This window comes from Drosophila takahashii, chromosome 3R, assembly GCF_030179915.1.
Source record: "Drosophila takahashii strain IR98-3 E-12201 chromosome 3R, DtakHiC1v2, whole genome shotgun sequence".
Classification (NCBI taxonomy): Eukaryota; Metazoa; Arthropoda; class Insecta; order Diptera; family Drosophilidae; genus Drosophila; species Drosophila takahashii.
In genome coordinates this window covers 30,861,541-30,888,717 of record NC_091681.1, presented here as the reverse complement: position 1 = coordinate 30,888,717, position 27,177 = coordinate 30,861,541, and the positions used below count along the sequence as shown (strand labels likewise).

The following is a 27,177-nucleotide window of genomic DNA, read 5'->3' as shown; positions in this document are numbered from 1 at the left end:
GCATTAGTAAGTTCTATTACTTTTGAATTTATAAGTTCATCCTTAATTCGTAATTGTTCTTCTGCCTTCATCAACTTACATTTTAAGTCACTAATAGTTTCTGTCATGGAGAATATTGAATCGCTCTGGTCGAGAATTTTCTTATCTTTTAATTTTAGAAGATCGTCTTTGGTTTTAAGTTTTTCAGTTGTATCCTTAATTTGATTTACTTTTGAATTTAATAGTTCATCTTTGGTTTTCAGTCGTTCTTCCGCAATGGTTAGCCTAATATTTAAGTTATTGACAAAGCCTGCAATTTCCTTATCTTTTCCATTGATTTGACTTTGGCAATTAAAAAATGCCATCTGACTTTGTAACCTGTTAATATCATTATTGGATTTTATCCGCCCTTCAGCAACGGCCAGCTTACTCTGAAGTTGTGTAACAGTGGCTTCCGTTGAAATTAACTTTCTGTTGAGTTCATCTATTGTATTAGTAGTATTTGCTGGATTCACTTGACAAACTTTATCGAAGATTGGCGTGATGATCGAAAAGCAGTAGCCGTTGCATGTATCTCCCAGGTTCAAATTCAGATGAGAAGATCGCGGTACCGTCTTTCCGTTGGCGCCGTCAGTCAGATATATTTGCTCCAGGACGGAAATTACTAGAATAATCACGATGAAGCCCGACTTCATTATGCTTGTTTTGCGAACTGTAGGTTTAGCGACTGAGAACTGAATTGAAATCCAACCACAGATGGGCTCATAGACCGAGAGTACAAAAATAAGTAGTCTCGTTTGGGAAGAAGTATATAATCAAAATTTGCCGATAAGGGAATACAGGCAAGCATTCTCTCTGACTTAAGTCTTTAAAACAACAAATATTATTGGAACAGCTTCGTTTGCTCCATGAGCTTTTAAACAACAAATTGATAATAATGTATGTAATAATGTATGTATATGTTTTTTAAAATCGCCACTAAGAAGATTAGTGGTCTCGAAACCTATTTTTGAAGATTAAGCATATGGGCAATTCCACCAAAAAGTCCACCAAGCCAAAAACTTTTAAACTTGAATAAAACATATTTCCACATGATTTTGCCGCCATATCAGTTCCTAATTAGTGGGATCCTGAGCTAAACTAAAAATTTGCAAAAGTTAATTTTGGCTATTTTTTTGTTATTCTGTTTTCTGTTGTTGATTTAGCCTATAGGAATGCTAATATGTGACATTTCTATACTGAATGCTTCATTTACATGTTAAACTATTAAGTTAAAAGCAAAACATCCAGCAAATGAGGGATAGAGGTAAAGAATGTGTTTGAAACTAAATAAAAAAAAACGGCAACCAATTTTTGAGTAAAACCAAAACCATTTCACAGCGACATGTTTGAACAACATTCTAAATACGGCAGTTTTTTAATGATATCTTAAACAAGGGTATAAAAATAAAAGTGGTACAAAATCAAGATTTTTACCCAAATTAGAGCTTGGAAAGAGTAAAAAGAAAAGCCCAATATTAAAATGAAAATATATTTTTTTCCAATTTTTTTCAACTTGAAAGGTGTCCCGAGCGACAATATGGAAATGCCTATATATACTGATAAGAATATTGCAGGGCCTGTCCAGTGATTAAAATACAAACCGGCTAACTCCTGTTAAGAAGAGCGATTACATTTATACATTTATTTGAAACCTTTAATTAAACTACTGCCTTTATTTGCAGAGCTAAAATCATAATTATTATTTTCAGACTTGAGTTAATATGGGGAGTTGGACCTGTGCCAAGGTCGGTTGAGGGTGGGGTCGAAGCGGCGGGGGTCATCGAAGCCGCCGGCGTTTCGGAACGGAAGCTGTTTGCGCGGCTTCTTCTTCGGGGGATTCCGCATGCGGGGCTTCGGCGGATCGGCGTGGATATTGCCCTTGCCGTACAGCCAGGGGAACTTCTTCTTGCGCTCGCCCATCACACATCCGCCGTACTGGACGGCCATGTTGGCCGGATGCGGGTACATGGTGGGTGCGGCCCAGTCGTGCTCCACATACTGGGTCTCCACATGCGCCCTGTCCGGCTGCCGCCTGCGATCGGGCTTGATAACGCCCGCCGGGGGCGTGACCCCGAACTCGTACTCCCGATCGCTGTCATCGTCATCGTCGCTATTTGGGGAGTAGACGAAGGTGTCCGAGTTGTCCGGCCAGCCACGTTGACGACACTCGTTGGCCACCTCGTACTGCATCCGCTTCTTGTCGTTGTGACTGCGGCAGAAGCAGCTGGCCACCGGGCGATGGCAGGTGCAGGGGGCGAATCCCTTGTCCTGCAGGGCCACCCTCATCTGACGCAGTCCCGCGGCCAGGGGATCCTTGGTGATGCGGAAGACCACGGGCTTCATCGGGGCATAGGGATTGGCGCTGGAGGCCAGCGAGCGGGGATCCTTCAGCGGACGCAGTGTGATGATGTACTCATCCCCCTGGCGAACTATGTGCAGCGTGGGATGCTGCACCAGTGGCTCCTCCTCCTCGTCGTCGTCGTCGTCCCGATTCCTGGGGCATTTCCTGCGACGGTGGTGGTAGCGCGACAGGCAGACATTGTCGGCCGGAAAGTCCTTCAGGAAGTAGGCCATCAGCTGGCGGATGGGCCGCGAAATGGCGCCGGGTCGCCAGGACTTGTGGCGAGCCATCTCGCTCTTGGTCCACATCCAGCCCATGTGGCAGGGAATCTTGCAGTAGCCCGTGTGCCTGCTGTCCGAGATGCAGTCCACGTGGCCGATGCGCGAGTCCTTGGGCTCCTTCCGCGACTTCAGGAAGGTGTAGCTGTAGGATAAGCGGGTTTTATAATTTACTGATGATAAAAATTACACTGAAATACAATGGAGTGGTACAAATAAATTAAATTAAGTTATTTTTTAAAATTAATTGGGTCACAGTTATTTTAAGAACACGACGAACAGGATTTTAAAAACTTTTAAATTTATAATAGTAAAAATAATAATATTTTAAGTGGATGAAAAACAAGGCGTTGTGTTTATCAGTGTAGAACAGAATTCATAGTCAATTCAAAAATGATTTAAAGTTTTTTTATTTTTTTTGTATTTTATATATATAAATATTAAATATTTAGATATTTATAAATTGGCCAATTAAGCGATTCGATTTTTTAATTAACTTCTTAAAAAATTCTTCAAAAAATCATTTCCAGAGAATTTTTATCTGGACCTTAAGAAATGTTCTTCTAGAAAAGTAAAATTAGTGAGATGATCATAAGAAATAGTCTTTTTAAAATAATAAATATATAAATAAATATATAAATATAATGTAAATATACTAAATTCACTCTTTAACTAAAAAGTTTTAAATTTCCTTAAAATCTTTTAGTCTTACCATCGGGATTTCTTGCGGTCGATGGGCTTCCTCTTGACCCTGATTTTCGGTGGCTTGGGATAGGCGCGGTCGATCTCGTCCAGGGCCTTCTTCAGCGATCTCCTGGCCTTCCGTCGGGCCTTGGCCGACTTGCTCTTCCGGCAGGCGGCGTCGCACTCCCTCCTGAGCTCCTGGGCCACCGCATCCGCCTCGACGGCGCCCTTCTTCTGGCCATACATATTCCGCATCTCCGTGAAGATGGAGATCAGTTGAGTGCGCCGCTGCGAGGTGTCCGAGTTGGTCTTTTCGACAGGGTTCCTGATTTCCGGCAAGGATTTGGTAGTCGCTTCCGGTTGAGCCTGCGGCAGGGTAACGGGCTTTATCTGGCATTCGGTTTCCTTGAAGAAGTTTTCGCAGAGTTTGCGAATGCGACATCGAGTGCAGGGCTTCCCACCCAGGCAGCCGCATTCCTTGGCCACATTGGGATCATCTTGGGACCTCCTCAGCCTATCGCCCATGGCCTCATCATCCGGCGAGGATTTGGAGGAGCCCAGTTCGCAGGGCTCGCGGCGCAGGGAATCCCTCAGGAGTTGCTGAGCTGTGGCCGTAAGATCGTAGGGCTCCTCGCTGGGCTGCAAATCCTCGAAGGTTTTGTAGCCACAGTAGGGACAGGCGGAGATCTTGGGCAGCCAGCTGATGTCCGAGCGGCAGAGCTGGCAGAGATTAGGCGGCTTGTAGGACTGCTGCTTGAGATCGGGCTCTTTTAGGGGGCACAGGCCCATCAATCTTCGACGAGCTGCCTGCTCCCGGGAGGCAGTCAAGGATAGGGCCTTTCTCTTCCTAGGAGGCCTTTCCCCCTCGAACTCATTGACATCGCAGGAGGAAGTGGAGGAGGAGGTGGAGGAGGAGGAGGTGTCCGTGGCGACCTGGTTTGACCTGCACTTGCAATGCCAGCGACGGGACTTGTCATGTGACTTTGGTGGCTTCGGGACTTTGACTTGATCCAAACCCAGTTCGTCGATAAGCTTTTTCAGAGCAGTCCTTTCCCGCTTTTTCTCCGTTTTCTCATCCTGGTTAAGATGCTGCTGCTGCATTCCCCTCAGGAAGCAGCCACAACCCATGGTGGCACCTCCCCTGTGGTCCTTTCCCTCCTCCTGATCCCCACCTGCCGCATGGGGACACTGGAAGGGTGCCCCGGCATGCGACATCAGACGCTCATCGGTGATGCAACTATTGGTGGGACACTTGCCAGACCTTCCCAGGGTGAAGATGATGTCCCGCTTGTTTATCGAATTATCCACAGGCTTGCAAACATCATAGCAGCCAAAGGGAATTAGGCCGTGACTAAAAGGGATTCCTACCTAATTATTTAATTACTTTTTTTTTTTTATATAACCTACTTAATATCTGCAGCAGCGCTAATCTTCAAGAGCAGCTCCACCTCGCCCACCCTGCTCTTGCCCTTGGTCAGCTCCACCAGCAGCTTCTCGGTTACCGAAAAGGTGGGATCCGTCAGCTGGCGCAGGATGGGCGAGTCCAGCATGGCACTGCCCGATCCTACGAGCTCATCGTTATCCTTCAGGGTTACGCCCACGCCCCTGGAGGTCAGTGAGCCAATCAGCTCACACGGACTGGCCGTAAAGCCACCTAGAGCATCCGCCGGAAACTGGTCCACCATCATGCGCTCCATGGACAACTCCTCAAAGTCCTCGAACAACCGCACCGAATAGATGGGCCTTGAGCCTACACTAAAACTTGCCGACTTGCGGGGAACTGGTAAACTGGAGTTCACCAGAATCACATCGAAAACGTACGATTGCGACATATTGCTAAAATCGAGTTGCTACTTTTATACACTGTCTAAAGATTTGGCTAAAACTTGGTTTAATTTTTAAAAATATAAAACTCCAGTCTGAATAAAAGCGGTGCTTACTGAAAGGGATATTTAAGATACAGTGACTGAAAATTACAAGCTACGTGTTTGTCAGTTGGAAAATTTTGGCAAAGGTCACTGGGGTCAAACAATATAGCTGAATAATATTTCGTTTTAAAAATAAATATATTCCTATATAAACAAATGTTCTTAGATAGACAGAAACTCATAATTGCCAAAACTTGTGTACCAAGAATATAGAAACATCCAGATAAGCAATGAACTTTAACCAAAAGTATAAACTGCTTTCTTTTTTTTGTTAATCTCAAGTTGGGTTATCTGGTGAAACATTGCTAATCTTTAAAAGCTTTTTTTTATATAAACAAATGTTTGCAAAAATATAACAAATTATTCTTTAAACCCAAAAAACATTGATACCTCAGTGGGTTAATATATCTTCTGTTTGCTTTCAATAACACTTTTGATATTACGTGTTCTTATCAAAAATTAAGTAATATTCCCGCCGGTTTAAGGTCCACAGAGGTAGCTCAGACATATGTATATGCCATATATTATATGCATACCTTTCCCCACTTGCTCTAAAAATAAACCATTCGTCTCTTTGTGGTATATGAGTAAATGAGTAGCGTATAATTATTGCCAGAATAATTTAAGATTTACACAATGGACTACTATACGTTCAACAACGGGGAGGTAACTATGAATTTGGAACTGCACTTGGTGGTGACAATTACAACGACTTCTGTGTGTGCGTAATGCAATAGCGGTTCGGAAACGGAAATCCTCCAGAGATCCTTAACCGCGGGCAGTTGGAGATCGCGGGATGGGCATTGTTTACTGCCTGGCATTGATGATGTCCACGAACTCGGGCTTCAGGGAGGCGCCTCCCACGAGGAAGCCATCGATGTCGGGCTTCTTGGCCAGCTCCTTGGCATTGGCGGCGGTGACGGAGCCACCATACTGGATGCGCAGGGCGGCGGAGACCTCCTTGGAGATGTTATCGCTCAGCCACTGGCGCAGGAAGGCGTGGACCTCCTGGGCCTACAAAAAATAATTACCCATTAATATCAGTTCCTCAAGGGGATAAGAGATACCCTACCTGATCGGGCGTGGCGGTCTTGCCGGTGCCAATGGCCCAGACGGGCTCGTAGGCCACCACCACGTTCTTCCAGTCCTTGATCTTCTGCGCGTAGGCGCACATCTGGCGGGCCACCACCTCGTTGGTCTTGCCGGCCTCCCGCTCCTCGAGCGTCTCACCAATGCAGGCGATGACCTTGAGACCCTCGGCCAGGGCATGCTCGGCCTTCTCGGCAATCAAAGCATCGGACTCATTGAAGATGGCACGACGCTCCGAGTGGCCCAGAATGACCCAATCGGCACCGATGTCCTTCAGCATAGCCGGTGAGATTTCGCCGGTGAAGGCGCCCTTGGCCACCTTGTAGGCATTCTGGCCGGCCAGTCCCACTTCGCAGGGCAGCAGATTGCGGGCGTACATGAGGTAGATGGCCGGGCAGCCGATGACCACCTCCGTGTTGGGATCCAGCGAGGCGGAGCTCAGGGTCTTGGCAATCTCGGCGATCGACTTCTGGTCACCGTTCATCTTCCAGTTGCCTCCAACGCAGAATTTACGGGCACTCATGTTGCTGTTGTTGCTGTCGCTGCAATCGGTACTGAAATTGGCGTAGAACTGGGGATAGGCGATACGAAATAGGGGTCTCTATAAGTCGAATGTTTGGAACTGATAATTTCAAGTGAATGGAGGCTCGTCACCCACTTTTCCTTTGATTTTCCTCCTTTAATTCGGAGGAGATTGCTCTAAAACACACCCACCTCGTAGTTCGTCTGCTGCTGATGTACTAACCTTCTTTTGACCTTCGTAAGTCTTCCACTGGCACTTGAAAAGCTTTGGGAAAACAGCTGTGAATTTGCCCAGAAGAGCTTGCGAAACGACTGCTTTTAGTACCTCCGCCGTAACGCCACCCACAGTGGGTTGGTTCTGATCCATGGTGGTGGGGATGGGAATGATATGATGGCGGTTCTGGTGATATTGGCAGTGCTGGAGAAGCGGTGCCGTTGGAATGCGCTGGATTCGGTTACTATACACCTTGATGAGCACTTCCAAATGCATTTCTAGTTGGGTTAGAATGTCTCCGAAGCACTGCCACAATTTTATATTCTCGTCGAAGGCAGTAAAATAGTAGTTCTAACGTTATATAAGCGGCTTGCTAAAATTTTCAAATTTATTTCGGTTTTTAAGTTAGCTGGGACTCGAACCTTTTGGCGGGGGAGTTTTATGGCTGTTTTGTCGTCGCTTCTAGAAAGCTGTGCAAAAGCTTTTTTGATAGCAGGCTAGCCACCATTTGCTATAAGAAAAATCCTAAAAAACGTATGACTTTTATACCCTATCTTAAAGTTTAGTACATAAAACATAAAGTTCTTAAATTTTTTTATCAGTTAAAAAAAATAATGTTCTTTTTTAAATAAAGTAATTTTTAATCATCAGTAATATTATTTAAGAAAATATTAGTATTTATTTCAAGATTAATTTTAGTACCATTTAAAAGAAGAAATTAATTCCATCCTCTAAAAATCAAACAATCCCTTTAATTTACATTCTTGTTTAATCGCTTTATTTAACTTCAACTTTGAAATTCATGTTGCATGGCTTAACTTGGTTTTCACAGACGTTCAGGTATACATAAGCAGACATACATATACACATTTAAAATACTCTAACAACATTAAACATATGTACACAATTAACTAGTCCATAGAAACGTATTTGACCATACACTCGAAATAAATGCGCGTAGCTCCTAGGCTCTATAGATGTCACTACCCCACTAATTGATCTAGATCCGATATAGAATTTGACAACGTTTTCGGAGAGAGAAAGAGAAGTACTTAAGGTAAAAGCTTTGACTTGCGAGTATTTCCTCAGGGGTTTCCCTTAACCCCTTCTATATCTTTTTGATCCTGATTCTGATCATGATCATGATGATCTTCCTCCTTTTCCCCCCGGGAAGGTCAACTTTCTGCACTGGCCGCTAGAAGAGATGGCGATGAAGTGGTTAGACTGGAAGCCCCAGTCAACGGAATCGATCCCTCCTGGACCTGCACTTCCATGGGCGGCGGCGGTGGGGGCGGTGGCGAGTGGGTGGGCGTGGAGGCCGAGGACGAGGCCGTCGATGAGGTGGGACGGACTGGATGGGGCTGGAGGAAGTGGAAGAGGTTGGAATGCTGCATGAAGCTGCCCACCGATCGCAGGGGACTGAAAAAGTTCTCCGGGGGATGCTGATGCTCCTGACTCTGATCCTCGTGAGCCTTGGAAGCTCCCTTGGCAATGGCACTACAATTGCAGGATCTGCTCTTCTTCAGCGAACTCCTGGTCAAGGCAGTGCCCTTGCGATACTTGGGCTTGTGGCCATTGGAGCCCGGACTCGCCTCACTGTCGATCACAAAGACACCAGTTCCCGATTCTGAATTCGAATCCTTGGATCCCGGCAGGCAGTGGGCGGAATTCGAGTTGCCCGCAAAGAGCTTCGACCTCAGCAGGGCAGGAAGTGGTCCGTTTGTGGGTGAGGTTTGTATCGAAAGAGGTCTCTCCCTGGACTCCGCACCCAAGGGCTCCTCCTGAAGGTCAGCCACTGGCGTCCTGGAGTCCGTGTCATCGGAACGCAGCTTCTCACGCATCACCAAGGCCAGGGAGCGACGCAGCTCCACGGGATCTATGCCGGGCTGGGGGGGATTGGCTGGCACAAAGACGTCCTCAAACTCCAGATCATCGTCATTCTCATCTTCATCCTGGCTGAAGCTGTAGTTGTGGTTGTCATACGAGGCGGACGGAATGGAGATTTTGGCTGCTGCAGGAGGGGGAGCAGTGGAGCTGCTACTTCGCTGGGAAGCGGGATTCGCGGGTGAGGGAAACTCGTAGCTCGTCTCACCCAACTCGGCGCCACTGGAGGCCTCCACAATGTTCCACATTTCCCGCTCAATCTCCGTGGTCACCGAGGCGACGGCGGCCACCGTTTGATTGATGTTGTTGAAACAGGGCGAAACCACTCCGCATTTGGGCAGAAGCTGCGAGTTCTTCAGCGCCTCCTGCTGCTGCCTCAGCCAGATGGGTGAATCTACAGCAGGGAAGAGTAACCAAAATTATAGGGGCTTTGCAGCTGAATCCCTGAAGACAACGCGCACTCACACTCACCCACATAGAGGCGCGGCTGCGTGGAGCGCATATTGGAGTCCATCGACTGCAGGCGATGCTGGCTGGCCACCGAGAACCGATGGATGGCCTCCGCCTGCTGGTCAATGTCCACGCCCATCATTTTCAGTAGAAGGTTCTTCAGGGCGGCCCGGAAGTCCTTCAGGTGATAGGCATACAGCACCGGGTTCACAGCCGAATTCAGATGGGAGAGGATGATGCAGAAGAGCGTCAGCTTGGGATGCACATAGCAGTCGGGGCAGAAGGCCTTGATGCAGTTGATCGTGTACAGGGGAATCCAGCAGATCATGAAGAACAGCACTATGATGGACAGGTTCTGGGTGGCCTTCACATCGCGCTTCCTCGCAGCTCCCAGCACCCGCAGCATGGTGCCCGTGTGGCCGGCTCTTCCGGGCGTCGTCACCTGCACCACTGCCGCCGAGGAGCGGCGACTGAGATCGGAGGCGGGGTTCATCGTTACGATCTGACGGACCTACGGATTAAGTATTATGGCATAAGAGAAATTTAGGCATTAATTCGGAAAAGAATTAGTTAATAAATTATAACGAATCCATATTACCCACTCATAAAATTGTACAAATGTTTTTACTTTTATAATATGAGTTTATTGAATGAGATTAGATGATCTTTTAACGAAATTTAAGCAACAAATAATTTAGCCGTACATTTTTAGGTAATGTACAATTTTTCTACACTTTGGAAACCATTTTCTTACATTTCTGTAGGTACATTTATTCCATTTCAAAAATATTGTGTGAGCAATTTAATCTTTTAACGAATTTGAATGAGCTTCAAACAATGTTAATGTATATTATTTATTTTTAAACTTGTAAAAAATATAATTTACTCCAAAATAATGTGAAATTTACAAAATTCAAAGAGAATATTTTGAACAGGGTAATAACGTACGTTTGTAGTAATATTTAACATATTGGATTTTAAATCCAATCATTATTTCAAGATACCCACCTGTTTGATGATGACCCTGTAGATGTGCGTGTAGAAGGCCAGCATGAGGAGGGCCGGAGTGATAATTGTGGCAAAGTAGAGGAAGACGAGGTAGTTGTAGTCCATCACCTCGACGAAGAGGCACTCCTGGTTGTGGTTGACATCGGCGTGCCAGCCGAAGAGAGGCAGGAAGCCCACTATCGTGCCCGCCACCCAGCACATCGAGATGATGACTGCAAAGGGGAAGATGGACAGGGGTTTACTTATCAGAGGGCCATGAACCGAAGCCCTTGAAGAGAAGAGCAGACGTCCCCAGACGTCATATGAGGAGATTGCAGCAATTCCCTGGAGCAAACTGTTAGCTTTATATTAACTTTAATCGAACTGCGGCGAACTAAACGAACGAGAAGTCACACTTCTGACCAAATGACGTAAATAATATGTGCTCTTAATCACTCATCTTCTGGAACAGCAGTTGAATAAGAGAAATGCCATTAAACCCATTTAAACTAAATTTCTTCATTGCTTCTGTTGCACAAAAGCCATCGAAATAGTGCATTATCTTTGGCGGTTGCTGTGCTTTATAGGGTATACTTTTCTTATTTCCTATAGTTCTTGGGACCATTCTATAGATATTGGATATTTTTAGCTTGAGGCGATAATTTCTGTTTCCGGACTGCCATTATAAATCGGAAAAAAAGCAAGCTCTTGGATTTCAATTCCTAATCGATATGTAGTAAAGTGCTATTATTTAATCTAAAGTTGCGTCCATCGATTCTTTGTGTATCTCATTTCAGGATTATTAGTTAAGTATAAAAGTTATGTACTTTTTTTAAGAAATCCGTTCAATTGCAGTCCGGATGAGGACGTCCTTTGTCTTAGCCAAGCCACAACTCAAACATGGTCGATGGCAGGAATGGAACGGAGAACAATGTGGTGTATATTAGCCATCCAGAGTCATTAGCATCACAGCCACAAAGGCGCAATACCAAACAATGGCCATTACAAAGCGAGAATTGTTTGACAATATCCTCAGAAAGAGGTGAACCCAGAAAACATTTTAAAGAACTTGGCAAAAGGCATTCGTATAGAAAATAAAAGATTGTATCTTTAAATTGTTTTCTCCTTTAGGCTTAGTACTCAACCCAACAAAAAGTCGTCCAAAACAAAAAACTTCATATGAAAAACAACGTCAAAAAATTTTGTTTCATATGAAGTTTTTGTTTTGGACGACTTTTTGTTGGGTTGAGTACTAGCCCTTAAATTTAAATATTTGGGATACTGAAGTTGAAGTACTTTTTATTAGTTTGTAGAATTTGTATATTTATTTATCTTTGTTCTTTAAAGGTTCCCTCCTTGTGTATAAATATTAGGACCATTGAATCCTAAGAAATTGTTATATATTTTATAAACCTTTTTTTAGATTATCTCCTTTCCCAAATAAAATACCTATTATCTTTTTTCTTTAGGGGTCCCCTCCTTTTGTATAAATTTTAGAGCCATAGAAGCTTAAGAACTTTTTATATATTTAATTGACCACCCCTTTCCCCAATAAAATACTCACATATCGCCGTGCGGGTGCGGACATTCCGTGAGTAGGCCATCGGGTAGAGGATGGCCCAGTAGCGATCCACGGAGACGGCCACCAGGCAGAAGATGGAGATGGTGCAGAGCACCACGAGCAGCGAGACGGTGAAGAGGCAGGCGTGCAGATTCCTCGGCAGCCCGATGGAGGCCAGGATGGCAAAGGGTATCCCCAGACTGCCCACCAGCAGATCGGCCATGGCCAGTGAAACTATGTAGTAGTTGGTGCGACGGCGCAGCTTTCGTTCTCTGCGGAAGACGATGATCACCAGGACATTGCCGATGATGCTGACAATGGCCACCAGGACCTCGAAGACGGTGTAGGGTATGTTGAGTTCGGAGCTGGGACTATCCGAGTCCTTGACATCCTTGCTGGTGGTGGCTGCGTGCAAGGGAAGCAGTGGTCCCTCGAAGGAGAAATCCGTGATGGAGAAGTAGCGGAAGGCGGACATTTTCGGTGAGCTTTCCCTTTTTCCGATCGAGTATTTAAGGCTAGTATCAGTAGCTAATGGAGGGCGTAACAGGGTGGAACAGGTGTGTGTGTGTGGGGGGGGGGGGGGGGGGGTGTTTCAATTACAGTGCCCGCTGGCGTGTGAATTCCTTAATTGACTCGAGGTGGCCGTGGCAGTAGCAGCGATAGTAATAGCACATGCTGCGCATTGCGTATACGCCATGCCCGCCGCAGCCCCGTTTTCCCACTTTCTCTTTTCTGCCTTTCCCTTGATGTATTTGTTTTTCTGCTGTCGACGTTCTCTATTTAGCTGGAAAAAAAGCGAAAAAACGAAAGGAAAACTTAATCATCGTTCGGCACGTTTGTTACACACACGCAGCACACAACTTAATTGTAGCAATTTTTTAGTGTAATAAATTGATAAATATTTGCCAAAAAATACATGTCGATATTGATAACGTGTCGGTAAGCCATGTATGTACCGAACAACAAAAGAAACCCCCAACTATGATACACCCTAGATAATCAGATGGTACTCGAGAGTCTATAATACGGAGCAAGGCCATCAATTTCAGGACTCAAGGATTACGCTGAAAAATGCTGAAACTACCAGGGATTTTATGATGATGGTGGTTTTGGTTTATGGGAAATGAGAAATGGGAAGCGGGAGAACGGGGTATCTACAGCGAGTACACACAGCTATCTGATTCGTGTGCAGCAAATACAAAGCTCGAAAAGCAAACAAGTCCCGACCAGGAACAAAATCAATTGCCAGACAATCGAACCGGGTGCTACAGAACATAATAAAAGTGTATAAAAAACGGCAAGGGGACAGCGAGAACAACACAGAAACAGACGTCCCATAAATAAGAGAGCATCCTACACTGGCAAAAAAAATTCCCTGTGTTTATTACAAGAGACTGTGAATTTGTTCATTCATTTATACATTTTGTTTTAATAATTCTTTTTATAATTTGTCATGAATTCGAAATTAATTGCAGGCATTTCTCAATATTATTATTATTGTAAAATTTATGGAAAATTTGAAAACAAGCAGAAGAAATTGTATGTTGATTTTAGAATATTACTAATATTTTTTAAGTTTTTTATATGATTAAGATAGGAAATGATAAAAAATCATACTAGTTTTGGGAATATTATCGAAGGAGTATCCCCATTTCTGAAGAGTTTTATCTCCGTGCACTTTCTATATCCCGGTGAGGATTTCCCATGTTTACCGCAACTTTCGATTGGAAAGAGTGAGGCTGAAAGAGGTTCCGGGATTTGTCCTGCAGGAAGTGGCGGCGCGATATCAAAAAGCGTGTGAACGGTTGGCTTAATACGCGTGGTTACCAACCCGAAGCCGTCACTCAGGAGCAGGAAAAAGTCGAGGACTGGATGGAATGGATGGGATCTATACCATGGGTTAGGGGCAAACTGAAAGAAGAGGGCTGACTGCTCAATCGAGTGTTTTGGCGGCGAGAGTGCATCCATCAAAAGCCACGACAACAATTCGCGGGACATGAAAACGTTTTCCATTTAATTGGCCCACCTTCCTCCCGTTCGCGATTCATCAAGTGAAAAGTGGAAAAGTAGAAAAGTGGAAAGTGAAAGCTGGAGAGGATGGAGGATGGTGGTTATTGTACTTCATCAACGCAGAGCACTTAGAGAAGCCGGGAAAAAGGAAGAGAGAGGAAAGGGCTTGTCGAATTAACGCCGTTATTTAGCCAGCCCTTATGGGAGACACCCACTTATTGCCCAACTTATTGGCTATGGAATTTATGCTGCCTTTGGGTCTGAGGTCAGGGGTCAGGCGTTAGGGGTTGGCATAGCTCCCCATGGACCCCGTTCGCGTGCTGAGTCCGCCGGTCGACATTCGGAGCAGGTCGATTCGCTTAATTGCCTTTTGCCTAATTAATTCAATCGCAAAGGGGCAGCAACAGGCAGCGACATTTGCATTTCCACCTCCAACATTCCCATTCCCATTTTCATTCCATTCCCGTTTCAGTTAAAAACTCAATCAACAAATGGCACTGCGATTGCCCGATTTAATTAATTTGGCAAACGCAATTAGCGATCGTGGCCATGGGCTGCGTGAGGCCAATGCCAAAGAGTCGCCCCCAAAGAAGAGCTTCGGGTCAGTGCACCTGACACCTCGCAGCTTAATCGGTGCACAGGGAAAAATTCGGGGGCTAGTCTCTGATAATAACATAGAATTTTTGGGGGTATTGCTATTCAAACGGTAATTTTAGCAGAACTTTTTGGCACAAATTTGTAATTTTTGGCTTCCTGTTTTATAAAAGTAATATTATCATTAAGAAAATTAAATTTATGATTTAAATAACATTCCATTAGATAATATTAATTAAGCGACCAATTTTAGTACGAATTATTTTTTGTAAGATCATAAAAATAAAATGTGAAGATAAAAATGTGAGATATTTAAATTTTTAGGATATCGTTTAAAGTCTAACCAAATTAAGCACCAAATAAGTACATTTTTAATTTCTAGTTTTTTTCCAGTACACCTATGATTTGTTTCATTTGTTGAATTCATTATGACACTCTGTGAATGACAAGCCATAGCTCAATCACGAGCTGCGAGCGAAGCTCTAACGCGTTCATAATTTGAATCGGTCTCTAGGACAAGTTTATGGTTTGATATGGCATGCCTGGTTGGTGGGCGTACGTGACTGGGAATCGGAATTGGAATCTGCTATATAGCGGATTCGAGCGGCCAGAGGAAGCAGTGCTCCAGTTCAAGGCAGTCCCGCTCCTTGGCAGATCGCATGACATTACTCATACGCCCCGAGGTTCGCTAACTTTCGCCCCTAGAACAAGTGTTCAAACTTTTCGCGCATTTGTCAGGCTCATAAAAGGGCTGAAAATGGTATGGGCTTCCATTTCCCCTTCCCCCAAAGGCCCAGGGCTCTGCCTAATCCCAGCTGCTCCTCCATCCCAAAAATGTTAGTGTGCAGTGGCTGTCAAAATCAGTTGGCATTAAGTTTATTACCATGTCGCCATCGAATTGGCCACTTTCTTGGTTCTTGGCCTTGCCAGCGGAATAACAGCCAGAAAAGTGTTTCCAGCTCGCTGCATCCGCAGTGCACACTTGTGCTTTTCCCTTTATCATTTTGTGCAGTGGGAGAAAATTCCATGAATAACTACATTTAATGTGAGATTAATCTTGGGATTTTTTTTTAAAATTTCTAAAATATTTTGATAAACCTAAAAACTGTCATTAAAATTTTCAAAATATATAAGGAGCTACAATTTGTAAAGGTAGTTCTATAACCATAAATAATAAATTACAGTTAATGTAAGTAAGTTTGTAAGTTAAAAACTGGAAAAATTATACAAAATTATTAAATATCAGTAAAGTTTCGCATTAAGTTGACTATTCGATTTAGATACTTTTGTTTCCTGGCTAAAACATATTAATTCCACATCTTCTAAAAGTTAGTGTGGTATTAAAGGTATTGATTTAAGAAATTTAATAACGTTTTCCCCATTATTTGTTTGATTTCCCTCAGTGTGATTGCTATTTGAGCTGGTTGGCAGCAGATAAAGTGCGTTTCTATTACAAGACGCTATCTGGGGAGGGGCGTTGAAAAATGACGGTGGTGATAAGGATAAAAGGACCACGGACCAAGGACCTTCACGTATAACCCCGTCCGCTAAAAAGTTGAGCTGTTGCCGCCGATAGCTGTGAACTTGCAGTAAACACGTTCTCCATCTGTTGGCTCAGATTCAAATGTATCTCGAATGGGGCGCAACTAAGTCTTCCTGCGGCTGCTTGAACTTTAAGCTTGGCTCTCCATATTCTTTTTTCCCATTTTATATTTCCGCATTTTCCCCGGGCCATTTGTCTTCGTTGCGGTTTTTGTGCGTGGTCATCCTGCGTCGCTTCACACGTTTAATTACGGCAAAACGAGTAGCTGCAGCTGGAAAACCCCTATATAGTCTATACACCACCCACTCTTCCGCCCCACAATGATACGCATTTTTTTCTGCTTTGCAGTGCTGGCAAATTAATTGGCGAAAAGTTCTTCTTTTGCTTCGGCCTGAGCTGATTGCACTTTGCATAGTTCTTCTTTTATTTCGTAGTAATTGCGAATCCTTCTAAATGGAGTGATATAGTGATATACATACATCAGGGCAATTGACTGGAAATGCAATATAGATTCCGGCTCTAACCGGTTCTGAATGAAAAACAGGGAAAAACGTAGTAGGGCTAAATATACATATTGGATATCTGCAGTGGCTGCGAATGGAGCCATAAATAGCTCAAATCTTCACACGTCACAGGGCGCTTATCATCATGGGCCAGTCATCATTGGCAATATCGGTTCGGATTGGCTGTTCGATTGCCCCGATTGCTCGATTCCGGTGGGGATTGCATTGTTCAAGTGGTTCAGCACGTTGGAATCACGTGCAGTCCGTCTATTGCATTTGAATATTGGGTATCGGAAATGGTTGATACATATAAGGGATCTTTGCTCTGCCTCCACCTAACAGTTGAAATACAACATTTACATCCATCGTCTCCGGGGAACAAGTGACGAGTTTCCCATGTCAGAGTGCTGGCATGTTGATAGATAACTACATAGTAAGAGGGCTCTGGTCTGGCAGATAAATACGCCGGGCCAGCAAAAGTCCCTCGGTGAATAATCACCCGTCAGTGCGCGGTCACAGTGGATCAGAGGGAAGTGAATGAATATTCAAAAAGGGTATGCGTAGTCTAAAGTCAAGGACTTATAAAAATTTAAATTTTATAGTGCAGAAAATTTCTATTAAATAATCATTATTAAAAAAAACTACTTTTCCGTTAAAAACATTATTTATAGCAACAACGAGAGCATTTAAAGTTTTAAAAGATAAGTAATTAAAGTCAAATTGTATGTAACCTTTTAATATAAATTATTTACTTAGTAGTTAAAAGAAAATGAAATTGTTATATATCTTACACACTTAAATATATGAATCTATTTTTTAAAATCATTGTATTAAGCTCATATTTTTAAAATCAAATAAATTTATCTTTTTATTTGACAAAAATTATTAATTTTAAAAATTTTCATTACTATCCCCAAAGATTTAATCTTTTTCTGCAGAAAATAAAATATTGTGTTTCTGGAATACTGGTGCTTAACAATTTTTATCTCTTTAAATTCTTAAATTTTGTCATAAAATATTTGTGTCTTAAATGCATAGCTAAGCCCACTGTGCCAAAAAAGGATATGGAATGGGCAGTTGTTCCCACCAATTCCCAATTCAGCAGTTGACAATCGCCAATCGGCCTAGGAGTCATATGAGTTATATGGCAGGGAAACACGAGTAAAGTCCGGTGGCTACCGCATTGCCCAGTGACAATCGCAATCGCATTTACAATGGCAGTCACAGTGACAGTAATGGTGACTGATAGTGATAATGATAGTGACACCGTCCATCAGAGCCGAAAAAAGCCTTTTGTCCCGAGGTGAGCAATCGCTAACGAAGCAGCTACAAATGCGAGATCATCGTTTTGGCCCGCTTATCTGTCTTTTTTCGGGCGGTGTAAACATGTGAGTAAATTGTACGTAATTAAATGTTATGAGTTTGTTATCTGCGCGCCTTGTTTTCGCTTTGAGTCGCATTTTTGTGGGCTTTTCGGGGTACCAGGCTGTCTCCCAATTATTTGGCATCCGTATGTGGGACACAGAGCCTCTAGGGGGTTTGTATTTTTTGTCCACCAGCCGGACAGTCAAATCAATCAAGCTGGAGACACGCGGTATTTCACCACAGAAAGCAACGCCGTACAATGCTGCGTATGCGTAATATTTCATACGACTCGTATTCCCCCGAGTTGCAGTCCCCCAAAAACGACAGCTGCCATCTTAATTTCATTTTCTATTTCAGTGGAAACCATAAAGGAGCTCTGACTTCACCAAAAGCCAAGCAGACAACCAACCCCCGAAGGACACGACTCCCCAGCCCTTTTTAGCTAGCCTTGCTGGCCCATTAAGAGGTCCTCTGATTGAATTCGGCTTACGCATGAAGAGTCAGAAAGATTCAGCGGCCGCATCCATCAGATTGGCCCACTCCAATAGAAAGTTCTTTTAAAGCGGCTTAAGATGTCCGCTGTCAAGGACAAATGCCGGGCTGCGGAAAGCCCTGGCTTTGCATAAGTAACCCCATTCCTTGGGCTCTTTAAAACGGGTTGGAGAATTGAAGCAGAGGCCCACCTCTTGGTGAGGCACAAATATTTATGGAGCCAATAAAGATTCTATTGATGTTTGCTTGTTCTACAACACATCCTGACGGCTTGGCAGATTGGCATTTCATTGTCAACAGGACCGCCAGTTGCCCAGCTTCCCCCAGCTTTCCCCATTTTCCCAAGAAGGAGTTTCCCAGCTCACGTACATCTGTCGACCGGCGACAGCACACATCGTTTCATCGTTTGCATTTCTGTTGATTTTGGCGCAATGACACGCAGCTCGTTACAGTTGCCGGTCGACTGGTCCTAGCCAGTTGTCCATTTCTCTGGCTCCCCCTTTGACCCCTGACTCCTGGACTCCTGGACCTCTCAACCCTGAAGAGGATTTGCGCAGCAGTTATGTCTACACTTGGAGAGTTACCATTGCGGAATGTGGGACTCGATGGCAGATAACTTTAACCAAACAACAAACAGGAATGTGGGTTCTTAAAAGTGACCCAGTTCTTCAAAAGAGACAAAGTAACAAAAATATATAGAAAGCATAAAATAAGAGAACAAATTCTACAGTATATATAAGACTTAAAATAATTTTGTGGTTGAAGTAAATAAAAGGGTTAAATAATAACAAGTACAAATATGGGTTCTTTGAACCATTTCACCCCACTTTTCTTATTATAACGAGCATGTTTTCTTTGGAATAAGTTTTCTGAAATAGGCTAATCCTGAATCGTATTATTTCAACTCTTTTGGTGAGTGTAAATGTCGCATTGCTTGGGGAGCTTACGTCCTGTCAGCTCTGCATTCCAAATGCCATTGAGGGTTTTTTTTTAGAGGATGAATGTCAGGAGGGGATGAGAAAGTGAGTAGGTGGGCAGCCAGTCAGGAAGGCATTCGCATGGGTGTTAATGGCGCATTATCCCTGCCAGGGCTTCCAAGGCTGCCATGGAAGGATCTCGTGGAACGCAGTTCCCTCTTTCTTGGCCAGCTTGTCAGCTTACTGGAAAGTTTCGCCTCCATCATGGCCGGCAGTTAAATTTAATTACACTGCCCCCGAAAAAGCTGAAATAACTTGTAACCGGAGGAGTCGCAGGAGAGGCCCTAGGCCGCCGCTAATGATGTGTGGAGCTGTTCATTAGGACGTGGCCATCGCAACTATTCGGGGCCATCCATTATCCCTCCGCTTTGAAAGAGGAACTTGGCCAACAAGTGGCGCACTTAGTTGAAACTTAATAACTTCCAAGTTGGCTTAGTTACTCCCCCTATCGCCACCCACTCCCAACAGAAGTTGCCCATTTCCGGCGGATGTGATTCGCATTGTCCACGATTTTACAAAGTTGCAGGCAAAATTAATGCAGCCTGCGTGCTGGAACACCCGTACACTTTTCTCCATTAAAATACTTTTTAATATCCACATGGATATTTGCATTTAAACGATCTCAGCTCGGCTGTTTATCGAACCGAACCGAAACGGCCGCTTAGCGAGTCGCAGTTATAAAAATTTATTACATTTCGATTTGTTTCCACCCATTTTTGGGGTGGACCGTGACGCCGCCGGGAAGGATTGTCGCGTGCCGACGTGCAGGTGCTCAGGTAAGCCAGGCCCCAATATTCCATTTGACCGGATGTGAATGTGATCAAAAGCTTTAATGGGCTATATACGGCTGGAGAAGTAGCTGGGTGGTTCTGTCTGCTGAGCTCTAAGCATCTTTTAAACGTGTTTTCATATTTTTAGAGGTGGAATTCGAAGATTTTCTCTGATTTGAGTTCAGTTAAAATAGTATGGCATTTATAAATAAAAGATAAATATTCGTTAATTTTTGGAAATGTTTCTTTTAATACAACGAAATTATTTTGACCTTATTTTGTTAACTTATTTTACATTTAAATACTCTTATTTTAGATTAATTATTTTCTTTTTGAATAAATTTTAGAAATTTGAAAAATTATAATAGGGTTTCGATTTAACATGTGTAAAATATTCATATGCGATATTTGTATTATTTTTGAATATTTTACCCCATATTTCACACCCAAAGTGACACATCTGTAAACAGTTTTACGACTTCTGAATAATTTTAAATTCTACAGTAGCGCCAATTTAGCAAAATGTGTGCAGTGCTCTCCAAAGCAAATAAATATAAGAACGAATTCTATACTGGTTATGAGCAAGCATTAAATTGATCACGGTGAGTCATCAATTAGAGAGAGACTTTCTGGTGGGGTTTCTAATGGCATAAGTCAACAAGGGAGATATACGAAATACACCGGTAGCCAAGGGGCTTCTGGGTGCCAAAAGGGGGCATTATCACTTGCAATGTTTAAACAGATGACTTCTCTGTTCCGCCAATTTAATTCGAGCATAATTAATACAAAGCCAGCGCCTCAACTTGTTAATTATGCAGGCAGACGAATGCCATAATGCCGTAAACGAATGACCAGCTGACTGAACTTTGAATCTGAGCCGCAATTAATGTGCATTTCATGGGACTTTTTGCCATTTGGAACCATTCCATCCTCCCCTACTTCTCCCCACTATTTCCCCATCACGTGCTGGCCCTGAATCACGAATCTCTCAATGCTCGATGCTCGTTTCTATTTTGGTATTATGTAAAATATTCTAATATAATAATTTCTCATTTCGAATGGTGGGTGGTGGATGGTGGGCGGTTTGACTGGGAGCAATCCACTCTGATCCACCCCATTGGCAGTGGCCTCATGCGGGGCCATCAGTTGGATGAACTAATCCACGATGTGAATCTACAACCGCATCTGCATCTCGGCACCATGGAAGCTTATTCGCTCCGAAGAAACAGGCGAACTCCCCTGATCAATGCAAATTTAATGCAATTGGAATATGTTTCATTCACCCTGGGTGCTGTCCTCCTTTTACCATTTTTTCTGTACAACAACTGTTGCTCGTATCCGCCATCAATTCAGGAAAGGATAAATGTAATTGAAGGGGTACGGGACCATATGACTGGGCAACAATACGAGGACAATGCGATGGCGATTGCCGGATGGAGGAGAATGTGAGTGGGGTAGCCAATATAAATGCTTACACTGAGAAAATTATATAATTGTTTTTGAGTAGAAGAATTTCAGAATTTTATTTTTTCTTTATTTATATTCATTTTCTTCAGATTTAAAGATATTTGTTTAAGGTAGTATAAACAAAAAAACCCAAAGCGAAGTACCATAGGTTTCTATGCAAAATATAATGTAAGTATTATACTTTGGCATATTATTTTGTATTTTGTATCTAATTATTTAACATATATTAATTTAATGATATTGTTTATTTAATGGAGATGTTTATATATGTTTTATTTCTTTTAACCTTAATTATTTTTCTCTCTGCACAGAGCACGGGCTCAAAAAGCCGCGCTAAATTGGCCATCAATTGGAGTCCACTCAAGGGCGCCTCACTTTCCTCCAGTTCAGTTGAGTTCACATTGCTCTTGTGCGCTCTTTATCATCAGGTTGTTAAAGCCCCCATAAAGGCAGCCATTAAATGGCCAAGTGATGTCAACATTAGGTGAGCCACGCCCACCTACCAGCGACCACCCGCCGCCCCCTTTTGGACACGTGGGTCGAACTCATCCGCTGGGATTTGCAATATGTCGCCAACATATTCATCATCGAAACCCACTCCCCTTTCGCCATTTGCCGTTTGCCGTTTGCCTTTCGCCCATTTTGATGGTTGTTGCTGTCAAAATATTGACAATTGGTCTTTAGTTGGCGTGAAGGTCGACTGCACATTAACTGCAGGCACTCAAGGACTTTTATTTGGGTGGTAGTAAAGAGGGGGGTGGCTATTACAGGGTTAGGGCGTGGTTATAGCCCCGTAAATCTGCGACACTTTTGGGCCATCTTTTCGCGAGTAGTTTACGTAGGGAATTAGCGAGCGATTATCTTCTAATTGGATGCTAATTCCCAGCCGCAACCCACTTATGTATATATACCCCCCTTATACCCGATTTCTGTGGATAGGGGGCATCTGCTAAAAACGCTGCGTGACTTACTTTAAATTCGTATAATCGAATCGAAATCAGATTTGGCCAAGCTGTTGACTTTGCCGCACAAAACACACTGAGCAGTTTGGAAATCGCCTGCGTCTCGGTTTTGGATTTTGGCAAGTGCTGACGTTCATTTTGAGTTTTTTTTTTGGTAGGTTGTTGATGTGTCTTGTCTGCCGGAATATTTATAGAAGCAATTGGGATGGATGGATCGGCATATAAAAGGGTGCCAGGCGGTGTCAGGAGGAGCCTAATGAATCCATCTCAGGGCTCCTGACCTTCCCGACTCACTGCACACGTTTCCCAGCGGGGCGAAGGGTTTCTAGGGATTTGGGAAGGGAAAGGATTGCCAGCCAAATAAGAGAACTACAGGGAGCCTTGGGCCTGAGAAACGTGCCTGAAATAGCCACTTAGTTACACAGTAAAATAAAGGATATGTGCCTTTAAAGATCACCTAAAAATGTTACTTTAATTACCTTTCATTTATATTGTATTTAAATTATAAAAGCTACACTTAAAATATATTTTTAATGCTCACTAAGGTTTTGTCATATAAAAAATCATGACATAATACATCAAAATATATAAATTGATCTCAAGTAATCTTAAGACTCATGAACATAAGTGTTTACTGCATAAACTGAACATGACTAGTGTATGATTAGTAATTGTTTTCAGCCTGATATAAAAGATAGGAAAATATTTTTGTTGAAATTAATGGTTTTTAGTCAGACTTAAAAGATAAGGATATTTTCTGGTTGAAATAATGCAGTTCGGTAATTACAATGAATAATAAAAGCAAGATTTTCATAAATAACACAAATTTTTCTATAATAATGAATTCAAAATAATATCAAAATATTTTTGAGGAAATTAAAGGAGTTTTCAACCAAAATCATAGATTTCCCTTCAAAAATTAATAAATATCTTTTCAAATGGTTTGCTCAACAAACCAACATAATTTTCCACATAAAGTTATTTATGAAATTGCATGATACATAATTTCCTATATTTATCTTCTTATATAAGTTGAATCACCCACTTGTGTAATTTTTTGCGTGTAAAGATATCTATGTGTATTTATATTTATGTAGATATTGAGAGGCGCAGTTTGTTAGAGCAGCTTAAGTTAGTGATAAGAGACGGTTGCAATCAAACAAATGAGTGGTGAAACGGAGGGGAATCCCGAGAACTTGTTGACACAAACTCTAAATATTTGCATCGTCTGGGTTGGTTTTATGTATTTATTTATACTTTTTATCGAAAGGCTGTGATTGTCATCGGCTGCTCCTCGGAGTCGAAGTGAAAAGTGCAAGTGCATCGGTCTCTTCTGCGATTTCGAATGCCGAATGCAATTGCGTCCGAGTGCCGCGTTTGTCGGCATTTGGAGGCTTAACCGGAAACTTTTAATTTAATTAATTTATACACAAAGGCGCAATCAAGAGCACTGGCGACTTGAGGAGGTCGAAGGACAGGGGGGCAGGGGGTTCGCGGGGGTGCAGTGCCATGCGAATTGCGGTTACAAGCGCCGTGTGCATCTGATAGATAGATAGATACTATGTGTATACCATCCAACCATCCCGACCCATCCGAACCCATTGCGATAAAGCGCTTTTGATGTTCACTCGCCCGGTTCGGTTCATTTCGCTTTATTTCGCTTTGTTTCCCTGCCCATCGAGCGCAATTCCAATTCCAAAAATCCGCCACAAGTCATAGGAATCTGCAATCCGAAAGATACAAGATGTATCTCTATCTAGATGCAAAACTGCACATGTCTTTGCTTGAATTTTAGGGACATCGCGGGGGGCAACAGGTGAACTTTGTTTATTGATGCACTCATTGTGCTAATTTGTTTGCTCGGGATGATTTAATGGGCAGCCCGCTGGGTCAAGTTTAGATAGATAGGTAGATGGATAGATGGATTTATGGATGGATTGATGGACTTATACTTTTCTGATGACCGGAACTGGATGTTATCAATAAGCCAATCAACAGGACATGCGATACGTTCAACAGGTGAAGAGTTTTCACGACTTTTTCCGCTTTTCCCGCCTTTACAAAGTAAATATTTAGTTGCCGTTTGCGGTTGGCATAAACATAATCCTCTGTCCGAATATTATTGATTTTCTTTCAATGGGGGGTCCAACATATGCTATTTTCTCGTATGTTTCCATTAGCAGCCAACGCAAATTAAAGTAAATTCCTTAAGCAAATAGTGTAGTTACCGTGGTTTAGAGGTGGATCCAAAAAACCGAAGGAAGAGCCACAGGTGGTTTGTTTTTGTTATAATAAAAGAAACAGCACACTGCAAATTCGGATCAAATCTGCGATCCAATCACCTGGTGCGCCTTGATAATCTCTCTTTTGCTCTTTATTTTTTCTGAATTTTTTATTCAAAAACCCGAGACGCTAATTCAATTGACACTTTTTTGGGCCTCACCAAGTTGCCATAAAAACTGGATGGAAAACTTTTCAAGCTTATTTAGTTTGGCATTTCATTGAGACAAAACACACACAAACACTGGCACGCACACTGGTTTTTGTTTATTAATTTTATTATTTTATTTTATTTATTTTTTATGGCAGTCGAAATTTAAAAACTCAAAATTCGATACCGTTACGGATAATGCGAAATATCCACCGCGCTGGCCAACGCTCGATGGCAAAATGCGCGAATGCTTGGCACGGACTAAAAACTGAAGCGGTTGGGATTCGGATTCATCGTATTCCGAATCGGTTGGGACTTCGGGAGCTCGGAGACTCGGAAACTCGGGAAGCAGAAAAGTAGTGGACGGGCCCCCGGAACCCGAACCTCGTACCACCCACCGACCATTACAAACACAAACGCCTGTTGCTGCCGGACAGCCGAGGAGTGTGGTGAATTCTACGGCAGTTCTACGGCTTGGCCACCGTCCGGATGTAATCGTAAACGAAATATGCTGGCTCTTATTCTTTATAGCTGTCGCCGAGATTCCTCTCCACTCACTTTTTTCTGGCTAAATTTATTCTTTACACAAACATAATTGAGACGTAAACCGTTTTATTCTTGGACCCATGCTACAGCTAATGAATTTGAGTGGCCGCGCGAATTGACGGGTCTCTCAATCAATCGGTATGGGACTCATTGAAATTGATGGCCCAGCTGGTTGATCCTTGGCATCCGAAAAGGTATGGGGCTGGGGGATATCGATGGCGGATGTGCTCGAGAGCACGCAACCCCCGAAATAATCGTTTGGCCAAAATCAATTTGTGCCATTTTGTTGCTTTATGGGATGCCTTCGCGGTATAGAACCCCCCATAAAAAAGCCGAAACCCCCACAACCCCCGAAACCATCGATCCATCGGCTTGTTAGCAGTTCATCAAAATTGTTTGCCGCATATTAATTGCCACCGCTGCTGTTCCACGCGGAGTTTGCGATCGTATTGTTCGAGTATCGAGTATTATTAAGGCCCCCCATACCATCATATCGTATCATACCATCATTCAAATGGGAATATCGTTTTATTGACTTTCTGAGCACGTGACCGGCCTGCAGAGATGTTTGTTTACCAACTGTCGAGCAGTCACTGCTTTTAATGTGCAAACAAAATCGCAATGCGATGCGATGCTCACTGCAGCCCATCGGGCGTATACGTAATAAAATGAGCAGCACCTTTGGCGTCCGGAATCCGGATGGTTGGGATCAGTTCGGGGTTCTTGAAACCATATCTATAGGTCCACGTGCTGGCCATTTGCACGTCCATTTTGGGTTCTACATGGGGCTTTGAATGCAATCGATTCGGAACGTCGTCAACTCGCACAATTTACGGCCGCACTTTAATTGCTTTTGAATTTTAGCAACATTTTTAAATTTGTGCGAGGGAGAAAGGTTGAGCGAGCGATAGGGGCTGATGCAAAGCTTCACCACAGTAGCTTTCCACCATTTTGTTGAGTTTATGGAAGACTTTTGAAGGTTTGTGTCTCGTCTCAACTGAATAGCTAGGCATATTTTAAACGAAATTAAAAATAGCGCACCCTAGCAATAGTCCTGATTGTTTTGAATGTACGCAAAAGAAAAAGAAGTAACAGCTACGATTAATAGCGAAATTGGTAGATTGATAAGAGCGGAAGAATTAAATATTAAGGATGATCTAATAAGCGGATAAAAGCCTTTAAAAGTTTAGTTTAGTTTAGTCACGGCTCTTTTTAAAGTTGATAGACAATCAATTGGATATGTTATTACGAGCTCGGCTTAGTTTTACATCCTAGGTTACGGCCATTGTTTGCTGTTTCTTTTACATGAACGTCCCGTCATAAAATATTTTTATCACAATTCTTTGCCGTTAATCAAAACTTTTTTTCTGAAGTAGACAAAAACAACAAATAAGAAAACAATTTTTTACCTAAATGCCCCCAAACTCATATGTTGGCCACTCGTTTCCTTTTGGTCTCGGTTATGTAGAGTCAACAGAAATGTGATATGGGAAACCCCTTTCCCGCTGAAAAATGCAGCCCCATTCAATGAATTCCGCAGTCAGAAGAAAAACAGAGG

At 43.0% G+C, this 27,177-nt stretch overlaps 3 protein-coding genes across 6 annotated transcripts; all 3 read right to left on the bottom strand.

The window, feature by feature from the left end:
• Positions 1-1,648: 1,648 nt before the first annotated feature.
• LOC108065442 (uncharacterized) lies at positions 1,649-5,296 on the bottom strand. The gene is made up of 3 exons (XM_017153441.3): positions 4,732-5,296; positions 3,353-4,675; positions 1,649-2,785 (listed from the first exon to the last, which is right to left on the bottom strand). Exons 1-3 carry the CDS (start codon positions 5,154-5,156, stop codon positions 1,738-1,740), a joined length of 2,796 nt encoding a protein of 931 aa, XP_017008930.2. The 5' UTR covers positions 5,157-5,296; the 3' UTR covers positions 1,649-1,737.
• Positions 5,297-5,825: 529 nt separating this feature from the next.
• Positions 5,826-7,428, bottom strand: Tpi (triose phosphate isomerase). Of its 3 annotated transcripts, none has more exons than XM_017153271.3 (3): positions 7,087-7,428; positions 6,325-6,912; positions 5,826-6,266 (listed from the first exon to the last, which is right to left on the bottom strand). In XM_017153271.3, exons 1-3 carry the CDS (start codon positions 7,351-7,353, stop codon positions 6,060-6,062), a joined length of 1,062 nt encoding a protein of 353 aa, XP_017008760.2. In that variant the 5' UTR covers positions 7,354-7,428; the 3' UTR covers positions 5,826-6,059. The 3 variants fall into 3 exon arrangements, with proteins under 3 accessions (XP_017008760.2, XP_070072142.1, XP_017008762.1); XM_070216041.1 differs by having other exon boundaries at positions 7,056-7,195; XM_017153273.3 differs by lacking the exon at positions 7,087-7,428 and adding an exon at positions 7,000-7,059.
• Positions 7,429-7,813: 385 nt separating this feature from the next.
• On the bottom strand, positions 7,814-25,297 carry AdoR (Adenosine receptor). 2 transcript variants are annotated; one of them, XM_017153174.3, is made up of 5 exons: positions 24,871-25,297; positions 11,963-12,743; positions 10,420-10,631; positions 9,427-9,922; positions 7,814-9,355 (listed from the first exon to the last, which is right to left on the bottom strand). In XM_017153174.3, exons 2-5 carry the CDS (start codon positions 12,432-12,434, stop codon positions 8,253-8,255), a joined length of 2,283 nt encoding a protein of 760 aa, XP_017008663.2. In that variant the 5' UTR covers positions 12,435-12,743; positions 24,871-25,297; the 3' UTR covers positions 7,814-8,252. The 2 variants fall into 2 exon arrangements, with proteins under 2 accessions (XP_017008663.2, XP_017008664.2); XM_017153175.3 differs by having other exon boundaries at positions 9,433-9,922.
• Between the last annotated feature and the right edge of the window lie 1,880 nt (positions 25,298-27,177).